Source organism: Hyla sarda, chromosome 2 (assembly GCF_029499605.1).
Source record: "Hyla sarda isolate aHylSar1 chromosome 2, aHylSar1.hap1, whole genome shotgun sequence".
NCBI classification, from domain to species: domain Eukaryota; kingdom Metazoa; phylum Chordata; class Amphibia; order Anura; family Hylidae; genus Hyla; species Hyla sarda.
The window spans coordinates 29595939-29615953 of NC_079190.1; the positions used below are offsets into that span (position 1 = coordinate 29595939).

Sequence of the window (20015 nt, forward strand, 5' to 3'; positions counted from 1 at the left end):
CCTGATCAAGTGCACAAGTGAGTGCGTTTTGATTGTGCTCTCCACTATCTCATCCATCCGGTTCCATCCAGGGACGCGCACCCGGTTCTCTTTTGTATATCCTTTGGATAGGTCATGCATTTTCCTACACTGGACTTCTCCTTTTAGGAGAAGCAACAAGAGCAGAGACATTTCTTCGAAGCCTGGGTGACTGATGAAATGCTCAATAACTCTCAAATGGCTAGTGTAAAGCTTCTTCTCGGATCCACAAGAGGATTAAGATGTTAGGAACATAACAAGCTGGCATAGGAAGAAAACATAGCAGAGCATGAAGAGTTCTCAGCACAGCTAAGTTTAGATTTCTGAGCCAATATGTGGTTTAATAGCTTCCAAATCGTGACAGGAACACTTGTCTGCTGTCATACTTTCTCTGTGACAGCTCTGTTAAAAAAAATTGGCTCCTCTTATACAGAGCGCTCCAGATATGATCTATATAGCGCCTGGAATAAATCTGCATAATTTTAAGAGTTATCCCCCATCTCCTTACATTAACTATTACACATTTAGGGGAGATTCATCATAAAATGTTTGTTTTTATTTTATTTTGATTTGCATTATGCACATCGGTGCAGCCATTTTGTCTGAATGGCTATAAAGTTGGTTTTTGAGATTCTCTTGCCAGTAGGCATCTAGAAAGAAAAAACTAAGACAGATAGAATTGACTTCTATGGGAGAGTATTATGAGTATGAAGGTGACACAAAGAGATGGTGTATCCTCCCCTCTAGCCAAAAGTGTTCATACTATTCAATTGTGTTAAAAGTTTCTTGTTTTATCATTGCTTGAAGGGTTCAATTTGTATGTCTGCAGGAGATGTAGACCACTGATCCCGGTGTTTTTGTAGGTGTTGCACTGCTCCTGTTTATTATTTTATTTAGTCTTTTATTTCAAGGAAAGGTAGCTTACCTAGGAGTTCGATCTACATCAGAGAAGAAGTCTTAAAGGGGTACTCCGCCCCTAGACATCTTATCCCCTATCCAAAGGATAGGGGATAAGATGTCTGATTGCGGGAGTCCCACCGCTGGGGACCCCTGCGATCTCCCTGCTGCATCCGGCATTAGTTTACAGCAATGGATGCAGCGCCTGAGGCTCGTGACGTCACAGCCACGCCCCCTCACTGCAAGTCTATGGGAGGGGGCGTGACAGCCATCATGCCCCCTCCCATAGACTTGTATTGAGGGGCATGACCTTGACGTCACGAGCCTCCGCCCCGCATCGCCAGTCATCCAGCAAGGAGTGAAGTTCGCTCCATGCCTCGGATGTCTGTGGTGCCACAGCCGAGATCGCAGGGGGCCCCAGCGACGGGAACCCCGCGATCAGAAATCTTATCCCCTATTCAAAGGGGTGGGGTACCCCTTTTAGTAACAATCAGCTTCTCTGTAGCCTACTCAACCTATGCTAGTGCCAGAGTAGCTGGCGGTCAGCCAAATGTAAGCAGCAAACAAACCTCAGCACTGCAGAGCACGGTAAAAGCAGCTTCCTTTATTGAACAGACATCCAGACAAGATCAACCGGACAAAATGGTTGACGCATTTCGCTGATGTGTCTTGTTTACAACTTATGAGGGGATGTCTTGGTGCTCTAACTTTGGACTGTCCCCTTGACTGTTTATAGAGAGAGCCATACATGTCTTCACAGGTGAAGTGTGTGCATCAGAGAGACCCACTGTGAGATGCTGACTAGACATCAATAAGGTAGACTGTTTGTGGTTGTAAAGAGACCAAAATGCGACTGAGATTGAAAAAAGATATGGAAGTCCCAATAGGTCTGTGCTTAAAGGGGAACTCTGCCCCTAGACATCTTATCCCCTATCAAAAGCAAAATGACTTCACGGCTCCACTCCTCGTGATGTCACATTCAGACCCCTCAATACAAGTCTATGGGAGGGGGTGTGGCGGCCATCACGCCCCCTCCCATAGACTTGCATTAAGGGCACGGACCGTGACATCATGAGGGGGCGGAACCGTGACATCATGATGCTCCGGCCCCTGTATCACCAGTCATCGGGCACAGTGCAAGTTTGCTCTGTGCAGTGATGATGGTAGGGTGCTGCAGCCGAGATTGCGGGGGTCCCCAGCAGCAGGACCACCACGATCAGAAATCTTATCCCCTATGCTTTGGATAGATGTCTAGGGGCGGAGTACCCCTTTCAAGGGGTTATTAAGGGATAGAAAAACAGAGCGACTTTGTTTCAAAAACCGCTCCACGTCGAGTGTGGCTCTGCAGCTCAGTTCTATTGAAGTGAATGGAGCCAAGTTATAAAACCACACACAACCTGGGGAAAGACGTGGAGCTGTTTTTGAAATAAATTAGCTGTGTTATTCTATTCCTGGATAATCCTTTTAAGAGGATGCAAGAAACGGTCAGGACTAAGAAACCAGGTAGTCGACTGTAAAATCCCTCTAAAAGGCCTAAAACCAGGAAGCCAAACAGATTAAAAAGAGAGGGAGGAGTTCCTCTCTGAGAGCATCGAGTGTACTGATGGGAACAGACACCACTAATGAGGAAGAAACATAGGCCTGTTGGTGTGTATAACACACTGTGGTAACCAATACAGATTGTGGTTTTCCAAAAAAAAGAAGCCATTGGTAGGCACTGCCTATGGTTTCTGTACTGAAAAGTACAGCCTTCTCTTTTGATGACTAATCGTAAAGGACAATACTCTCAATAGTTGGGTCTGTGCCATATATCTGAGGGAGAAGAACACCAAATGTCTACTACGTCACATGATATGCCATTGCCAGGATCATTCTCATCATTAGAATAGTTACTATAAGGACAGGGAGGAGGAGCTGAGCCATATCCACCACCTATTGCATTGGTAGGATCCTGTATTATCTGCTACTGTAGCTTAATTGTAATCATTCCAGATGATAAAAATGGGAGGACCAGTGACCATGAAAAAAAAAGATCTCTACAGGAAATGTAAATACAATGAAATATAATCAAAACAATGCAACTTCTTGCTTCTGCTGTAATGGAGTAGAAGACAACCCTATTTGGAGAAGACTTTTTGGGGTAATTACTTGCCACAAGGTTCTATTTCTTATAGGATTTGCAAATAACCTACAATATAAGACATTACTGATGATACGTCCCATGTATACAATGGTAAAATGAAGTGAAAATGTAGGTAGATATGTACATGATATGTATAGTGAACTTCAAACACCATCACCTCTGGTAAACACAAGGAACCCCAGTCCAACATGGACAATGCACGTTTAACAGAATTCACTATTGTTGCTACAGATCTACTGTATATTGCTACAATGTCAAATAGGGGATAAGATGTCTTAGGGCTGGAATACCCCTTTAAAATAAAATCTTTGCGATTGGTCAGTGTGTAATGGCTGTTAATATTTGACCAGAACAAAAAGTAAAAAACATAAAGAACATTCTGCGGGCACCCAAGCATTTTCTGTTTGTCATTTTTCTTTAAGGTTAATAAATTGTAAGATCAATGTAAGATTTATTTGGATGACGTTGCATCTGGAAGCTTTTCTTATTAAGATACTAATATTCTCCAAGATATAACGCTTCAGATTTGGAATCTTTAATGGTGTTTTTGAAATGTAATGGTCGAATGAATAGTTTTTCTGAAAAAGTAATTTTGCCTGTACGTTCCAAGTGCCCTTGAGGAGACTATGCCAGGGAACGTTCATATTAAATGTCAAATAGTTTATTGTTCAGTACGAAATGTTAAAAAGTTTCAGTGAATTATTTCAATAAAAGAAGATTCTGTCCGGAAGAGGCCGTTGATATGGAAAAGTCCTAGGAACTCAGGAATTACTTATTCAATGGTTCAATATCCTTCTTTATTCTGTCCTTTAACTCCCATCAGCATGACTTCTCCTGTGCTGTACCTATCCTGTGGATAATCCCTCCTGCAGACCATCATACGTGCTCCTAACGTTCTCAGTTTTATCAGTACCTTGAAATCTTATTTTATCATGGGTCTTGGCCCATATTGAATCCAACCCCAACCGGTCTGCTAACCTGACTACCTTTGTCACATCACTCTACATTTTATATCCATGGTGACCGGTTCAAAAAGCTAACACAAGTTGCTGTAGAGGTTTGCCTTGAGTGCTCAATAAAAGACATAATCAATACAACTGTCCATGGGTATTAGTTTAGTTACAGTCTTAGAGAACATTAAGTCCACTTATTCTTGGTAATCACTGTAGAAATACAGGTAATTCTACAGGGTTTACATCTTGTTGCAGTTGTGCAGGGACCTCTCTCCTGTAAAGTGTAAGCTCTTATGTACAGGGACCTCTCTACTGTAGAGTGTAAGCTCTTATGGGCAGGGTCCTCTCTCCTGTAGACTATAAGCTCTTATGGGCAGGGTCCTCTCTCCTGTAGAGTGTAAGCTCTTATGGGCAGGGACCCTTCTCCTGTAGAGTGTAATCTCTTATGTACAGGGTCCTCTCTCCTGTAGACTATAAGCTCTTATGGGCAGGGTCCTCTCTCCTGTAGAGAGTAAGCTCTTATGGACAGGGTCCTCTCTACTGTAGAGTGTAAGCTCTTATGGGCAGGTTTCTCTCTCCTGTAGAGTATAAGCTCTTATGGGCTGGGTCTTCTCTCCTGTAGAGTATAAGCTCTTATGGACAGGGTCCTCTCTCCTGTAGAGTGTAATCTCTTATGGGCTGGGTCCTCTCTCCTGTAGAGTATAGGTTCTTATGTACAGGGTCCTCTCTCTTGTAGAGTATAAGCTCTTATGGGAAGGGTCCTCTCTCCTGTATAGTGTAAGCTCTTATGTACAGGGTCCTCTTTCCTGTATAGTATTAGCTCTTATTGGCAGGGTCCTCTCTCCTGTAGAGTATAAGCTCTTATGGGCAGGGACCTAGCTCCTGTAGAGTGTAACCTCTTATGGGCAGGGACCTCTCTCCTGTATAGTGTAAGCTCTTATGTACAGGGTCCTCTCTCCTTTAGAGTATAAGCTCTTATGGGCAGGGTCCTCTCTCCTGTAGAGTGTAAGCTCTTATGGGCAGGGACCCTTCTCCTGTAGAGTGTAATCTCTTATGTACAGGGTCCTCTCTCCTGTAGACTATAAGCTCTTATGGGCAGGGTCCTCTCTCCTGTAGAGTGTAAGCTCTTATGGACAGGGTCCTCTCTACTGTAGAGTGTAAGCTCTTATGGGCAGGTTTCTCTCTCCTGTAGAGTATAAGCTCTTATGGGCTGGGTCTTCTCTCCTGTAGAGTATAAGCTCTTATGGGCAGGGTCCTCTCTCCTGTAGAGTGTAATCTCTTATGGGCTGGGTCCTCTCTCCTGTAGAGTATAGGTTCTTATGTACAGGGTCCTCTCTCTTGTAGAGTATAAGCTCTTATGGGAAGGGTCCTCTCTCCTGTATAGTGTAAGCTCTTATGTACAGGGTCCTCTTTCCTGTATAGTATTAGCTCTTATTGGCAGGGTCCTCTCTCCTGTAGAGTATAAGCTCTTATGGGCAGGGACCTAGCTCCTGTAGAGTGTAACCTCTTATGGGCAGGGACCTCTCTCCTGTATAGTGTAAGCTCTTATGTACAGGGTCCTCTCTCCTTTAGAGTATAAGCTCTTATGGGCAGGGACCTCTCTCCTGTAGAGTGTAAGATCTTATGTACAGAGTCCTCTCTCCTGTAGAATGTAAGCTCTTATGGGCAGGGACCTCTCTCCTGTATAGTGTAAGCTCTTATGGGCAGGTTTCTCTCTCCTGTAGAGTGTAAGCTCTTATGTACAGGGTCTAACTACCTGCTGTCTATTCCATCTAGTTGTCCCCTGAAGTTTAAGGTTTTAGACAAGGAAGGTAACACAGGCGTCAGCAGGTAGAAGATTATCTGAAATGTGAAAATGTATAATTTACTTTCAAGGAAGAACAGACCGAGACTGGAAGAAGATAGGAGAATATGATCGACATTTTAATTTCTAATACAAGTTAAAAATACCAGGATAAAAACTTCATAATAAATACAATATTAAGCCAGTCTCACATTATGTAAAAGTTTACTTTTCTGCATATTGCTCTGACTTTAAAGCATTCTGAATACCAATGTACCATTTTCAAAAAGAGGTAATGTACATGACAATTCTTTCAAATACAGAACAAAATTCCTTTCACACAATAATCACTTGGACCTGAGAGATGTAAAATAATCAAATAGTCATAAAAAAAAATATATATATATATATATATATATATACACACACATATATGTATATTATATATATATATATATATATATATATATATATATATATATATATATATATTTATAAAAATATGTAAAAAGTAGAGTACCAAAAAACATTGACGGATTATTAATCAGACACCGCTCCTTTCAGAATGTAGTCCAGTCCTCAAGTCCTTTTCCCTGGCCAAATAGTCGATTTCACCAAAGGAAACCGTGTCGGGCTAGAAAGGTAGCATTACAAGATGGCTAGTCGTCAGATGAATCCACATCCATGTAATACAGCATAACTTAAATCTTATAAAGTTTATCTCAGTTTCCTTGTTCTAATTCACATTTGGAGGACTGGACATCAGTTTTAAAAAAAGTGGAATAAACCGCTTTAAGGGCTATGTCCACCATGATCTGATCCACCAAACAGTAAAAATGAAGCAACTTTGCAAACAGTGTTGATTAAAATGTCCTATTGTTTTGTTTGTACAGCTACTATGCGAGTCTCCATAGTAACAGACTACAAATGAACCCTGTGTAGTCAAATACCACGGTTATATTGCTATTCATATGTTTTTGCTTGTCTAGCTAATGTAAGTTAGCAATAAGTTCGAAAATAGATGGAAAGGAATATGAGTGCACGATCAGTTGAATTGACAGTCTATTACAGCAGCACACAGGTCTTTATTAATGCAAATATGTAAAAAAAAATTATAACAGGAGAATGGTGCAATCTAGTGCTGTTACCCTTTTCCTGCAATGGTAGGAGAAGGGATTATGCTCACATGGTCGTGTTGCGCTCTGGGCACAACATTGATACACACATATAAAAACATAGAATGTGTCGGCAGATAAGAACCGTTTTGCCCATCTAGTTTGCCCAATATTATGAATACTATGAATAGTCCCTGGCCCTCTCTTATATAAAGTATAGTCTTATACATATCCCTATCTTATATAAAAGATTGCCTAAAGCCTATCTTATATGAAGGATAGCCTTATGCCTATCCCATGCATGATTAAACTCCTCACTGTATTTACAGCTACCACTTCTGCAGGAAGGCTAACCCATTTATCCACTTCCCTCTCAGTAAAGTAATACTTCCTGAAATTACTTTTAAACCTTTGCCCTCTAATGTAAAACTATGTCCTCTTGTGGCAGTTTTCTTCTTTTAAATATATGTGTATAGAAAACTATTCTTCTTGTAGTCGGGAACAGCCAACATCTGATATCAGGACAAAGGACAGGAGTGGTACAGTAGTAGAAAATGAAGAAGAGAATCCCAAGGAATCGCCCCAAAAAATTTGATGTGTCAGCAGCGCTTATCACGAATATTATTAACTGTCAGTGGACAGGTTTACAGAAAACCATAAAGCATTTTATTTGGACTACGCGTTTTGAGAGGTTAAACCCTCTCTTTGTCAGGACCTTCCGATTCTCCAGCGAGCTCTTGAAATTCTCTTCTTCGTCTTGTACACAGGTCTTCATAGAAGCTGTAGACCACAGTTTCCCAACTAGGGTACCTCTAGCTGTTGAAATACACTGCTCAAAAAAATAAAGGGAACACTAAGATAACACATTCTAGATCTGAATGAACTAATCGTATGAAATACTTTCGTCTTTACATGAATGAATGTGCTGACAACAAAATCACACAAAAATGATCAATTGAAATCAAATTTATCAACCTATGGAGGTCTGGATATGGAGTCACACTCAAAATCAAAGTGGAAAACCACACTACAGGCTGATCCAACTTTGATGTAATGTCCTTAAAACAAGTCAAAATGAGGCTCAGTATGGTTTGTGGCCTCCACTTATGCCTCCCGTATGATCTCCCTACCACTCCTGGACAGTCTGTTGGTGGATGGAGCGAGACATGATGTCCCAGATGTGCTCAAATCGGATTCAGGTCTGGGGAACGGGCTGGCCATTCCATAGCATCAATGCCTTCCTCTTGCAGGAACTGCTGACACACTCCAGCCACATGAGGTCTAGCATTGTCTTGCATTAGGAGGAACCCAAGGCCAACCGCACCAGCATATGGTCTCACAAGGGCTCTGAGCATCTCATCTCAGTACCTAATGGCAGTCAGGCTACCTCTGGCAAGCACATGGAGGGCTGTGTGGCACCCCCAAAGAAATGACACCCCACACCATTACTGACCCACCGCCAAACCGGTCATGCTGGAGGATGTTGCAGGCAGCAGAACAATCTCCATGGCGTCTCCAGACATGTCTTCCCCATGTGCTCAGTGTGAACCTGCTTTCATCTGTGAAGAGCACAGGGCGCCAGCGGTGAATTTGCCAATCTTGGTGTTCTCTGGCAAATGCCAAACGTCCTGCACAGTGTTGGGCTGTAGGCACAACCCCCACTTGTGGACGTCGGGCCCTCATACCACCCTCATGGAGTCTGTATCTGACCATTTGAGTGGACACATGCACATTTTTGGCCTGCTGGAGGTAATTTTTCAGGGCTCTGGCAGTGCTCCTCAGAGGCAGAGGTAGCGGTCCTGCTGCTGGGTTGTTGCCCTCCTACGGCCTCCTCCACGTTTCCTGATGTACTGGCCTGTCTCCTGGTAGTGCCTCCATGCTCTGGACACTATGCTGACAGACACAGCAAACCTTCTTGACACAGCTCGCATTGATGTGCTATCCTGGATGAGCTGCACTACCTGAGCCACTTGTGTGGATTGAAGAATCCGTCTCATGCTACCACTAAGAATCCGTCTCATGCTACCACTAGAGTGAAAGCACCGCCAGCATTCAAAAGTGACCAAAACATCAGCCAGGAAGCATAGGAACTGATAAGTGGTCTGTGGTCACCACCTGCAGAACCACTCCTTTATTGGGGTGTCTTGCTAATTGCCTATAATGTCCACCTGTTGTCTGTTCCATTTGCACAACAGCATGTGAAATTGATTGTCAGTGTTGCTTCCTGAGTGGACAGTGTGATTTCACAGAAGTGTCATTGACTTGGAGTTACATTGTATTATTTAAGTATTCCCTTTATTTTTTGAGCAGTGCACTAAAACTCCAAGCATGCTCCGCAGATGTAGAAGAGGTGATATTCTCACCCGTGTTGCACTCTGGGCACAGCACCATTACACACATACAGAATACAATTCTTCTTGAGGTTTAGCACAGCCATTGTCCGATAAAAGGATCAAGGACATGAGCGGTATAGTAATAGAATACAAAGAAGAGAATAAATGAAGAAATGGATGTATCAGTGGCGCTCAACAGCGAATATTATTAACCATCAGCAGACAGGTTTAAAGAAAATTTGGACTACACGTTTTGAGGCGTTGAACCCTCTCTTCATCAGGACCTTACAATTGTTCAGCGATCTCTTGGGATTCTCTTCTTCGTCTTCTACACAGGTCTTCATAAAAGTTGTAGACCAGTCTTTCCAAACTAGGGTACCTCCAGGTGTTGAAATACTACAACTCCAAGCATGGTCGGTAGATGAAGAAGATATGTTTGCCCGTGTTGCACTCCGGGCACAGCACAATTACACACATATAGAATACAATTCTTGCGGTTGGGAACAGCCAACATCCGACAGCCAACAGGAAAGGAGCAGTATAGTAGTAAAGTACAAAGAAGAATTGGATGTGTCAGCTGCGCTCACAGGTGAATATCATTACCCTTCAGCAGACATATTTGAGGAAAATAATAATAAAGTACTTTGTTTGGAATATGCGTTTTGAGAAGTCGAACCCTCTCTTCATCAGAACCTTCCATTTCTTCAGGTATCTCTTGGGATTCTATTTTTAGTATTTTACCCAGGTCTTCATAGATGCTGTGTGTTTCCCAACCAGGGTGCCTCCTGCTCTTGCAAAACTACAACTTCCAGCATACCCGGACAGCCTTTGGCTGTCCGGGCATGCTGAAAGCTGTAGTTTTGCAACAGGCAGAGGTGTGTCAGTTGGGAAACACTGGTCTACAATGTCAATGAACACCTGTTTAGAAAACGAAAAAAGAGAGTCCCAAGAAATCCCTGATGAAGAGAGGTTCAATCTGTCAAAACGCGTAGTCCAAATACAATATTTAAATAATTTTATATAGTTATTTTTTTAAGGGTGGGTTCACACCACATTTCTACAATACAGTTCCCCTATACGTTTTCAATTTGAAACCGTATGGAACCTTATGCTTTAACTCTCCATTGAAAGCTGTATGCCAAATGATGCATCCGGTTGTGTCTGTTTTGCATCTTGTACGGTTTTTGTCTGTTTTTTTTTCCCGTATCCAAAACCGTAGCCTACCATGATTTTTGGTCCAGGTGAAAAACCGTATTCAAACCACATCCGTTTTTTTTTAACATTAGAGTCAATGGGAACCATACAGAACCCTACGGTTACATCCAGTTTGCACCACACGTTTTTTGACTTTGCACATTTTGTTTTCTTGGAATTTCAATCAAACAAGTGAAACTTTATTCATAATAGTGAAAAGTTAAAAACGTATACCTTTTTTTATTCTTAAAAAACAGATGTATGTCTTTTTTCAACCATACTATGTAACTATGTCACTATGTCACTATGTAACCGGACATCATTTTTCAAACCGTATACGGATTAAAATTTGTACCCACGTTTTGTTACAGTTTAGTCCAGTTTTGAGGAATCCGTTTTTCACCCAAAAACCTGTATTGCAAAAACGTGGTGTGAACCCAGCCTAACAAAGACTATTTGCAAAGTTACTTCTTTCATAACAGATGCACGAAGTAGAAAAAAGCCAAACTTGGAGTTGAATTTGTCCTTATATCATCTTCGCAACCTCGGTCTAACTCCAATTTCACTGGGTGTGATATAGATATAATTGAAAGATTTGAAAACTAACCCATAAAATCTTGAGTCAAGTGTTTCGGATCTTCCGTATATCACAGTGTTTTCGGAGGTGACATGAGTTCTCGCAGTAGACTATAGTAGAGCTGGTTTTTCACTGTACATTGTGCGAATAATTCGTATTGTTTTGAAGGAACAGAATGTACCCAGATAAAAAAGTGAAAAGCAGCGAGTTCTATTCTTGATGCTGTCCTCTAATGACTACCTGCCATATTTAAGCATCTTCTCGAATGCACACGTTATTAATGGAACATTTGCAGCTTACAACATTATAGCATTACTATAATTTAGGAAAACTTTCGACACGTAGTCCAGACATGTCAAAAGTTTAAATCGTACCGCGTTGCACCTCTGAGACCCACTACGATCGTGAATTATAGGAAGATTAGCATGTGGAAGCACTTTACTCCCCAGCCGGTTGCCTGACCCGACTGATCTGCTCCTTTAATGAAGTGCATAAGTCGGATCAGTTATCTCCGTCTTTTAGCACCAACCACCATCTTTTTATGCTGATGAAAGGCAACCTGTCATCCTATTCATGCTGCCTGAACCAAAAGTCATCGGGTGGTCTTCGGCAACTTCTCCTCGCCACCCTCACAAGCCCCAATTGATCGATCCTTAACTGTTTTGGGGAGAGCTTTATCAATCAAGGCCTAATGGGGATCACCCCAATGTGGTTCATGCAGCATCAAAGTGATGACAGGTTCCTTTTAATATAAATTTATAACAGCTGGAACTCGGATACAGAGCTCCTAGTTCACTGCAAGGCCAAAAGAGCTTAAAGGGGTACTCTGGTGGAAAACGTTTTCTTTTTTTTTTTTTTTTTAATCAACTGGTGCCAGAAAGTTAAACAGATTAGTAAATGACTTCTATTAAAAAATCTTAATCCTTCCAGTACTTATTAGCTGCTGAATACTACAGAGGAAATTCTTTTCTTTTTGGAACACAGAGCTCTCTGCTGACATCATGACCACAGTGCTCTCTGCTGAACTGTCAAGAGCAGCATATGTTTGCTATGGGGATTTTCTTCTACTCTGGACAGTTCTTAAAATGGACAGAGGTGTCAGCAGAGAGCACAGTGGTCATGATGTCAGCAGAGAGCTCTGTGTTTCAAAAAGAAAATAATTTACTCTGTAGTATTCAGCAGCTAATAAGTACTAGTAGGATTAAGATTTTTTAATAGAAGTCATTTACAAATCTGTTTAACTTTCTGGCACCAGTTGATAAAAAAAAAAAAAAAAAAAGTAGCCCTTTAATGTAATTACTTTGCCTGCCTGCAGTCACCACTAGGGGGAGCTGACTGCATACATTTGTGGACTTAATTTAAATAAACAGTATGCAGTAAGCGCTTTCTAGTTGTGGCTTATGACTTTTCTGTATCATAAAAACCTAAGTCCAGACTAAAATATATTAGTTAATTAAATTGGCCTAAAAGATAAGTTGAAAAGTGGACACTTTTACATAGACATTTTTTATACTTCCATAACAGAGCGAAACTACTGGGCACAATAGCGCCGTCTAATGACAGATCCAAAAAAGGCTATTGTGTGCAACCTGTATCTCTCTAGCTGCTGTGAAAATACAACTTCTAGAACACTGGTCAAGAAAACACTATGGGATTTTTTGTTTTAGCTTATATAGTGCAGCCTAGGCTATTGTTAGACTTATGTAGAGGTTAACGTGTTTGCCTTTTGTCGACCTGTTTTAGCTGATGTGGCAGGCATGAGTATTCAGCCATACTGATTGCAATTCAATCACTGATATGATTTCCTAATGCTGCCTACATTTCCCTTAAATCCCCTGGCTGAGCGTGTGTAGTTTGATCACTTCACCTGGATATTTAAAGGAATTCTGTCACCTGTGTCACCTGCACTAACCTGTCGGTGCTGACAGATAGTGCAGGTGACACTGAAGACAACGGTACTCACATTGTGGCGGGGTTCTCCGGTAATCTTGGCCGTTAGCTCCAGCTCCAGGCACACGACTTGGGGCATGGGCGGAGCTTAGTGACGTGACTGCTGCTGCGAGAGCCAGCAGAGAGCAGCAGTGGCTTGGGGCATTGGCGGAGCTTAGTGACATTACCGCTGCTGCTCCCTGCTGGGTCCCGCTGCTAGAGGACAGCAGCGGTGACGTCACTAAGCTCCGCCCATGCCCCAAGCAGAGTGCCTGGAGCTGGAGCTAACGGCCAAGATTACCGGAGATTCCTGCCACAGAACGTGACAAGGTGAGTACCATTGTGACAGATTTCCTTAAATAGGCTGCTGGTGCTGGAGATCACTCAGGTGAACTAATTAGACTCAGTTGGTTGAGGTCAATTCACATTACGTGGAAGTTTGACACGTTTTCTTAATAAAAGTTTGTCTTTTAAAGAAATATTGTCATGAAGCAACAGTGATTCGACCTAGAAATCATAATTAAGGTGTTCTATGAAGCTTTGAAGTCTTTTGGCTGGGCTCCTACTTTGAATTTTTACTGAATCTTCAAAATTTTTACAGCATTCTAGCTGTTTTTGCAGCAATTTCCTAAAATTGCTGTAAGATTAGGTTCAGACTACGGAATCTCCGGGCAGAAAATTTCCGCCCGGAGATTCCGAGTGCGGCCAGCGCTGACTGAAGGACCGCGCGGACACTGCAGTCTCCAATAGACTGCAATGTATTCCGCGAGTATTTCCGCCTGAAGAATGAGCAACGCCATTCTTCAGGTGGAAATTTCCAAGCGGATTTTCCATTTACAAATTCCGCTTCACAAATTCCGAAGTGTGAATTTGTGAACGGAAACCCATTCACTACACTATGCATTTTAGCAAGCGGAATTTCCGCCTGCAACTTCAAAGCGGAATTGCAGGCGGAAATTCCGTAGTCTGAACCTAGCCTAAAAGTGACATGTCTTTACCATGATTTGAACAACTGTGGGGAAAAAACACCAATATTTTCTGTGATTTTGAAAAAAATTTGAACAGAAAAAACCCCCAACAGATGTAGGAGAGGTGTATGACTACTATATATCCTGATCCCATAGAGATAGCAGCATAATACAGTGGTCCCTCAACATACGATGGTAATTTGTTCCAAACGACCCATCGTTTGTCGAATGCATCGTATGTTGAGGGATCTGTGCAATGTTAAAGGGGTAGTCCAGTGGTGAAAAACCTATCCCCTATCCTAAGGATAGGGGATAAGTTTGAGATCGCGGGAGGTCCGACCGCTGGGGCCCCCTGCGATCTCCTGTACGGAGGCCAGGCTCTCCGGCCAGATAGCGGGTGTCGACCCCCGCACGAAGCGGCGGCCAACACGCCCCCTCAATACATCGCTATGGCAGAGCCGGAGATTGCCGAAGGCAGCGCTTCGGCTCTGCCATACAGTTGTATTGAGAGGGCGCGTCGACCGCCGCTTCGTGCGGAGGTCGACACGTCCCCTTCCCGCGGGCTGTCGGGGCTCCGTACAGGAGATCACGGGGGGCCCCAGCGGTCGGACCCCCCGCGATCTGCAACTTATCCCCTATCCTTAGGATAGGGGATAAGTTGTTCACCACTGAATCACCACTGGACTACTCCTTTAAGTATAGGAAGTTACACTCACCTGTCCCCGCCGCTCCCGATGCTTTCCCAGGGGCTCTCGATGCTGTCCCGCTGCTCCGGCGTCTTCTTCGGGATCCTCCGGCTTCTTCCGCATCTTCTGCAGGGTCCGGGCCTCGCTTTCTGGTGACGTTATTATGATGCTGCGCCAGCGCAGCGTGTGTAGCGACGTAATAACGATGCCGGAAAGCAAGGTCCGGACCCTGGAGAAGATGCGCAAGACACCGGAGGATTGCGATGTGGACCCGGAGCAGCGGGAATAGGTAAGTAAACCTGTCCGGGATGCTTAAACTGCTATCCGACAGCAGCTTAAGCATTTTGCGCTGTCGGATAGCAGTTTATGCGATGGCCCCGACATATAAAAGCATCATATGCCGATTTCATCATATGTCGAGGCCATTGTAGGTCGGGGGGTTACTGTATACTGAGAGCTGAAGGGGAGGTGTATAATTACTATATAGCGAAAGCAGCAGGAGTATACAGATAGAGCTGGAGGTAAGGTGTATAACTACTATAGTGGTCCATCAACATACAATAGTAATCCGTTCCAAATGAACCATCGTTTGTTGAAACCATCGTATGTTGAGGGATCCGTGCAATGTAAAGTATAGGACAGTGGTCTCCAACCTGCGGACCTCCAGATGTTGCAAATATACAACTTCCAGCAACGGCTGTCCGGGCATGCTGGGAGTTGTAGTTTTGCAACATCCGGAGGTCCGCAGGTTGGAGACCACTGGTATTGGAGGTTATACTCACGTGTCCCCGCCGCTCCGGACCATCACCGCTGCCTTGGATGTCGCCGCGTCCTTGGGGTGTCCCCGACACTCCGGGAAGGTCTCTGCTGCCTGGGAACGCCGCTCTCCGTCGCCGCCATCACGTCACTACGCACGCCGCTCCTATTGGATGACTGGACAGCATGCGCGGCAACGTGATGACGACGATGGAGAGTGGCGGCGATGCAGGGGATCCCGAGGAGTACACTATGGTGCCCCGATGACAGGTGAGTGATCGTCAGCAGACCACACGGGGCACCGTAAATGGCTATCCGGTGGTAGCTGAAGCAGTCTCCGCTGCCAAATAGCCGTTTATGGGCCATCGTAGGTCGGGGGTCACTGTATATATCCTGATCCCATAGAGATAGCAGCAGTATACAGATAGAGCTGGAGAAGAGGTGTATAACTACTATATATCCTTATCCCATAGAGATAGTAGAAGCAGTATACAGATAGAGCTGGAGAAGAGGTGTATAATTACTATATATCTTCATCCCATAGAAATAACAACAGCAGTATACAGATAGAGCTGGGAGGAGAGGTGTAAAACTACTATATATCCTGATCCCATAGAGATAGCAGTAGTATACAGATAGAGCTGGGAGGAGAGGTGTAAAACTAATATATATCATTGATCCCATAGAGATAGCAGCAGTATACAGATATAGCTGGGAGGAGAGGTGTAAAACTACTATATATCCTGATCCCATAGAGATAGCAGTAGTATACAGATAGTAGTTTTACACCTCTCCTCCCAGCTCTATCTGTATACTACTGCTATCTCTATGGGATCAGGATATATAGTAGTTTTACACCTCTCCTCCCAGCTCTATCTGTATACTACTGCTATCTCTATGGGATCAGGATATATAGTAGTTTTACACCGCTCCTCCCAGCTCTATCTGTATACTGCTACTATCTCTATGGGATCAGGATATATAGTAGTTTTACACCTCTCCTCCCAGCTCTATATATCCTGATCCCATGGAGATAGTAGCAGTATACAGATAGAGCTGGGAGGAGAGGTGTAAAACTACTATATATCCTGATCCCATAGAGATAGCTGTAGTATACACATAGAGCTGGGAGGGGAGTGGCCTGTGAGCTGCTAGAAAGGATTTTATAGGTGATGTCCATCCTGTAGTTTACAGGAATTTAGCTGGCTGAGAAATGACCACTTCCTCTCACTAGATGACACAGTTACAGTAATGAAACACTGGAATGAAACAAATGGCTCTGCACGACTAGTGATGGTGAGTGTGCATGATCTCAGCAATAAAAAAAACCTGGAGTGCTTTCTTAAACAGCCACAGGTTATAGACCGTTATTTTAAGAGTATAATTAGTTACAATTTACATTTGACTACCCACCTATTATAAAACACACTCACTAAATCTTATAAGGGGTTGTCCTACAATAGCAATTCATCTCCTTTCCATATGATACATGATAAGTGTGTGATTAGTGGGGGTCCGACTGCTGGAACCAACCCCCCCCCCCCCCCCGATCACGAGAACCGGGGCACCACGAGTGCACCTATGTGAATGGAGCAACCGTCATTAAACGTATGTAGAATGTAGGGTGCAGTTCCTACACACAGAAAGCCACATGAGACTATTAAAAAATGCCTATATATATATATATATATACATATATAAAAACATAAAATATATAAGAAACCCCATCTGACAAAGTATTGCTTTTAATAAATAAAGTCCATTCAGCCCTTACAGTACAGAGTCATGTCACCTTCCTCCCAGGTTTAAAGGCACAGGAATATCAATGATCGGATGCGGTTCCTCTTAAGGTGTTCCCATGGTAGTGCTATTGATTTCTTTAAGAGGACTCACTGTGACATTTGCTGCTAACAACAAATGAGTCGGATAGATGATTTCTTCAACCGTCACGTACGTTCCCAGAACGAATCCCACAAATCCAATCACCGAGATGGAAAGGTCCTTGACTATGGTGAGCGGGTGGAGGCCGTCTTTGTAGAAGGTGAGAATTTCCACCAACGGGGGTAGGATTAGGGCTAATGAACTACTGCACACGGCACCCACAAACGAGATCACCAGGTCAAGACGAGGAATGGACACGGCCATGGCACCTGGAGAGAGGAAGGAACACAGGGGATTGATTGGAGCCGAAACACATAATAGTTTTTTTTTTAATTATCGTTTTCATCTGATGACTAAGAGCGCTTGGCGCTTGAAACGCGTAACCTCTGCTGCTCCTTGCATGTCCTTTGAATAAAGACGGTTTTATTGCTATTGAAGCTGGATCCAACTCTACTTTCTTCTCTATAGTTTTTATTTATTTTTCTGTGGAAGTTACAGTGTAAGTCACACTGTGTACCCGCATATCACCATGCTTTCAAAAAAACTGATATAACAGAAAGCTAAACAAAAAGTATAGGGTGTTGATGGTGTAGTTCTGAGATAAGTCATCACTTTTCTATTGGTGTGGGTCTGACTGCTGGGTCCCCCACCAAGCTCTAATTTGCAGTAGTCTAGAAGGTGCTGTGCTACTTTATTTCTTGTTGTCCCCACTTGGTTTTCTCTTAAAGGGGTACGTCACTGGCCAGAGTTCAAAACATTTAGTTCCGAATGCTGTGTGTGCACTGCGGGAGTTAGCCACGCCCCCACACGTGATGTCAGCCCACTCCCCCTCCCATAGACTTGTATTGAGGGGGCAGACTGTGACATCACGAGGGGCGGAGCCGTGACATCATGATGCTCTTGCGTATTGCCCGTCATTATGCACAGAGCAGTGATGGCAGCGGGGTGCCGCAGCCGAGATCACGGGGGGTCCCCAGCGGCGGGACCCCATCGATCAGACATCTTATCCCCTATCCTTTGGAGTACCCCTTTAAGCGGTTAATTATACTGTTTGCCTACACTCGCAATAGCTTTTAACTTCTGACTTTTCAGAACACTGCAGTCCTGGCTTAGAAGGTGGATGGTGCGCGGTGCCAGCTCTGCAGAACATAAGCATTCATAACATTATCTCTTCCCTCTAACAGCCATAGAGGCGGCGAGCAGCTGGACGCTATAGAGCGCGCTAGGAGAATAGATAACAAGCTGTCAGCGTGCGTGCACTTCATAACTATAAAGGGATGTCAAATTCACAGGTGGCCAAGCTTGATATGCACATATATATATATATATATATATATCTGTATGATATTCCAAGTTTCCATTTGGTTCATCACTTTACTATAATGTATGACGCTGAGCTATTAGACACCTACAGTATATGTATGTAGAATTTTAGTTACGTTTTTAACACTTAGTCTGTAGATAAAAAAAAACAAAAAAACTTTTGACATGTTAACAGACGTCAAGTTTTTAACTGGTCAGGGTCTCAGAGCTGCAACCCCCAAGAATCTCTTAAAGGGGTACTCCACTGCTAGACATCTTATCCACTTTTCACCTGGTGTTCTAAACAAACGCTGGGTTCATGCGGCAGTGGTCGTGATGTCACGGCCACGCCCCCTCCATTCATGTCTATGGGAGGGGGCATGACAGCAGACACGCCCCTCCCATAGACATGAATGGAGGGGGCGTGACGTGATGTCACGAGGGTGCATGGTCCTGACATCACAATCACGGCCTCCAGTTCCAAGCCTTCTGAACAAAATGGAGCACCGGAGTACCTACTATAGCCATGGGAAGCACTCTCCCCGGTTCGCTGCTCGGTCTGGCTCTGGCAGGAGACAGGCTCCGGTATAAGTCTATGAAGCCTGGCTCCTTCAATGAATTGGATTGAGCTGTCAGACGGAGAGAGAAGCACACAGACGGTGGGGGTCTTAGTAAAAGTTTCATTTTTTTTTAGTACAATGTTCCCTCAACTTACAATGTCCTGGGGCTACAATATTTTCAACAAAAAATGGTCTCTTCTGGACTTAACATACAATACTACGGACTGTCCAGATTTGTGAAATGTGTCAATGGCTGGAAGAACCAACCAATCAAAATGGGAATTCACTGGTAAAACCCCTGTATTACTGAAGTGCGTGCAATGACTTCACTGTCTGGTAGCGCCCCCTACAGTACAGGGAGGTACTACATGTTCTGTACCCTTTACCTGTGCCAGGGTTAGCTGCTCCTTTGCATCCCAGGTGGGGGCGGCTCCATGTTACTTTTTTGGGACACTGCTCTTTCTTACTGTGGTCAGCGCTTCATGCTGCGGTCCAGCAATTGCTGGCTGCAGTGATGTCCTGCCTCGCCCAGGGATTAACTGGGCTGCAATCTGACACATTAAAGGGGTTATCCAGGAATCGAAAAAAACAGATAATTTCTTTCAAAGACCTCTCCCTGTGTCCAGGTTGGGTGTGGTCTTGCAGTTCAGTTCCATTGAAGTGAATGGAGACAAATTGTAATACCACACCCACAGTGGAGACAGACAGGGAGCAGTCTTTAAAAGGAAAATAGGTCTGTCTTTCGATTCCTGGATAACCCCTTTAAGCCCCGACACTGGTCTTATTCTTGGTGTCAGGGCTAAATACATCAGATTGCCGGCCAGCGAATCACTGGCCGAGGCAGGACATTGTTTCGGCCATCAATTTCTGGGCTACAGCATGAAGCAATCACCATGGGGAACCTGGAAGAGGACCGCACC

The 20015-nt window shown here is 43.7% G+C and overlaps 1 protein-coding gene across 4 annotated transcripts in view; it reads right to left on the bottom strand.

Moving 5' to 3' along the window:
- The window catches only part of SLC36A4 (solute carrier family 36 member 4), a 312597-nt gene that overhangs the window by 99262 nt on the left and 193320 nt on the right, over window positions 1–20015 (bottom strand). The window contains exon 11 of one of the 4 annotated variants that reach the window (XM_056561448.1): window positions 5789–5853. The exons of 1 other annotated variant lie outside the window; for it this stretch is intronic. In XM_056561448.1, the coding sequence (XP_056417423.1) occupies window positions 5810–5853 (44 nt within the window). In that variant the 3' untranslated portion in view covers window positions 5789–5809. Of the gene's footprint in view, window positions 1–5788; window positions 5854–17052; window positions 17503–20015 lie in introns of those variants that run through there. 2 more of the 4 variants (XM_056561442.1, XM_056561446.1) reach the window with 2 other exon arrangements.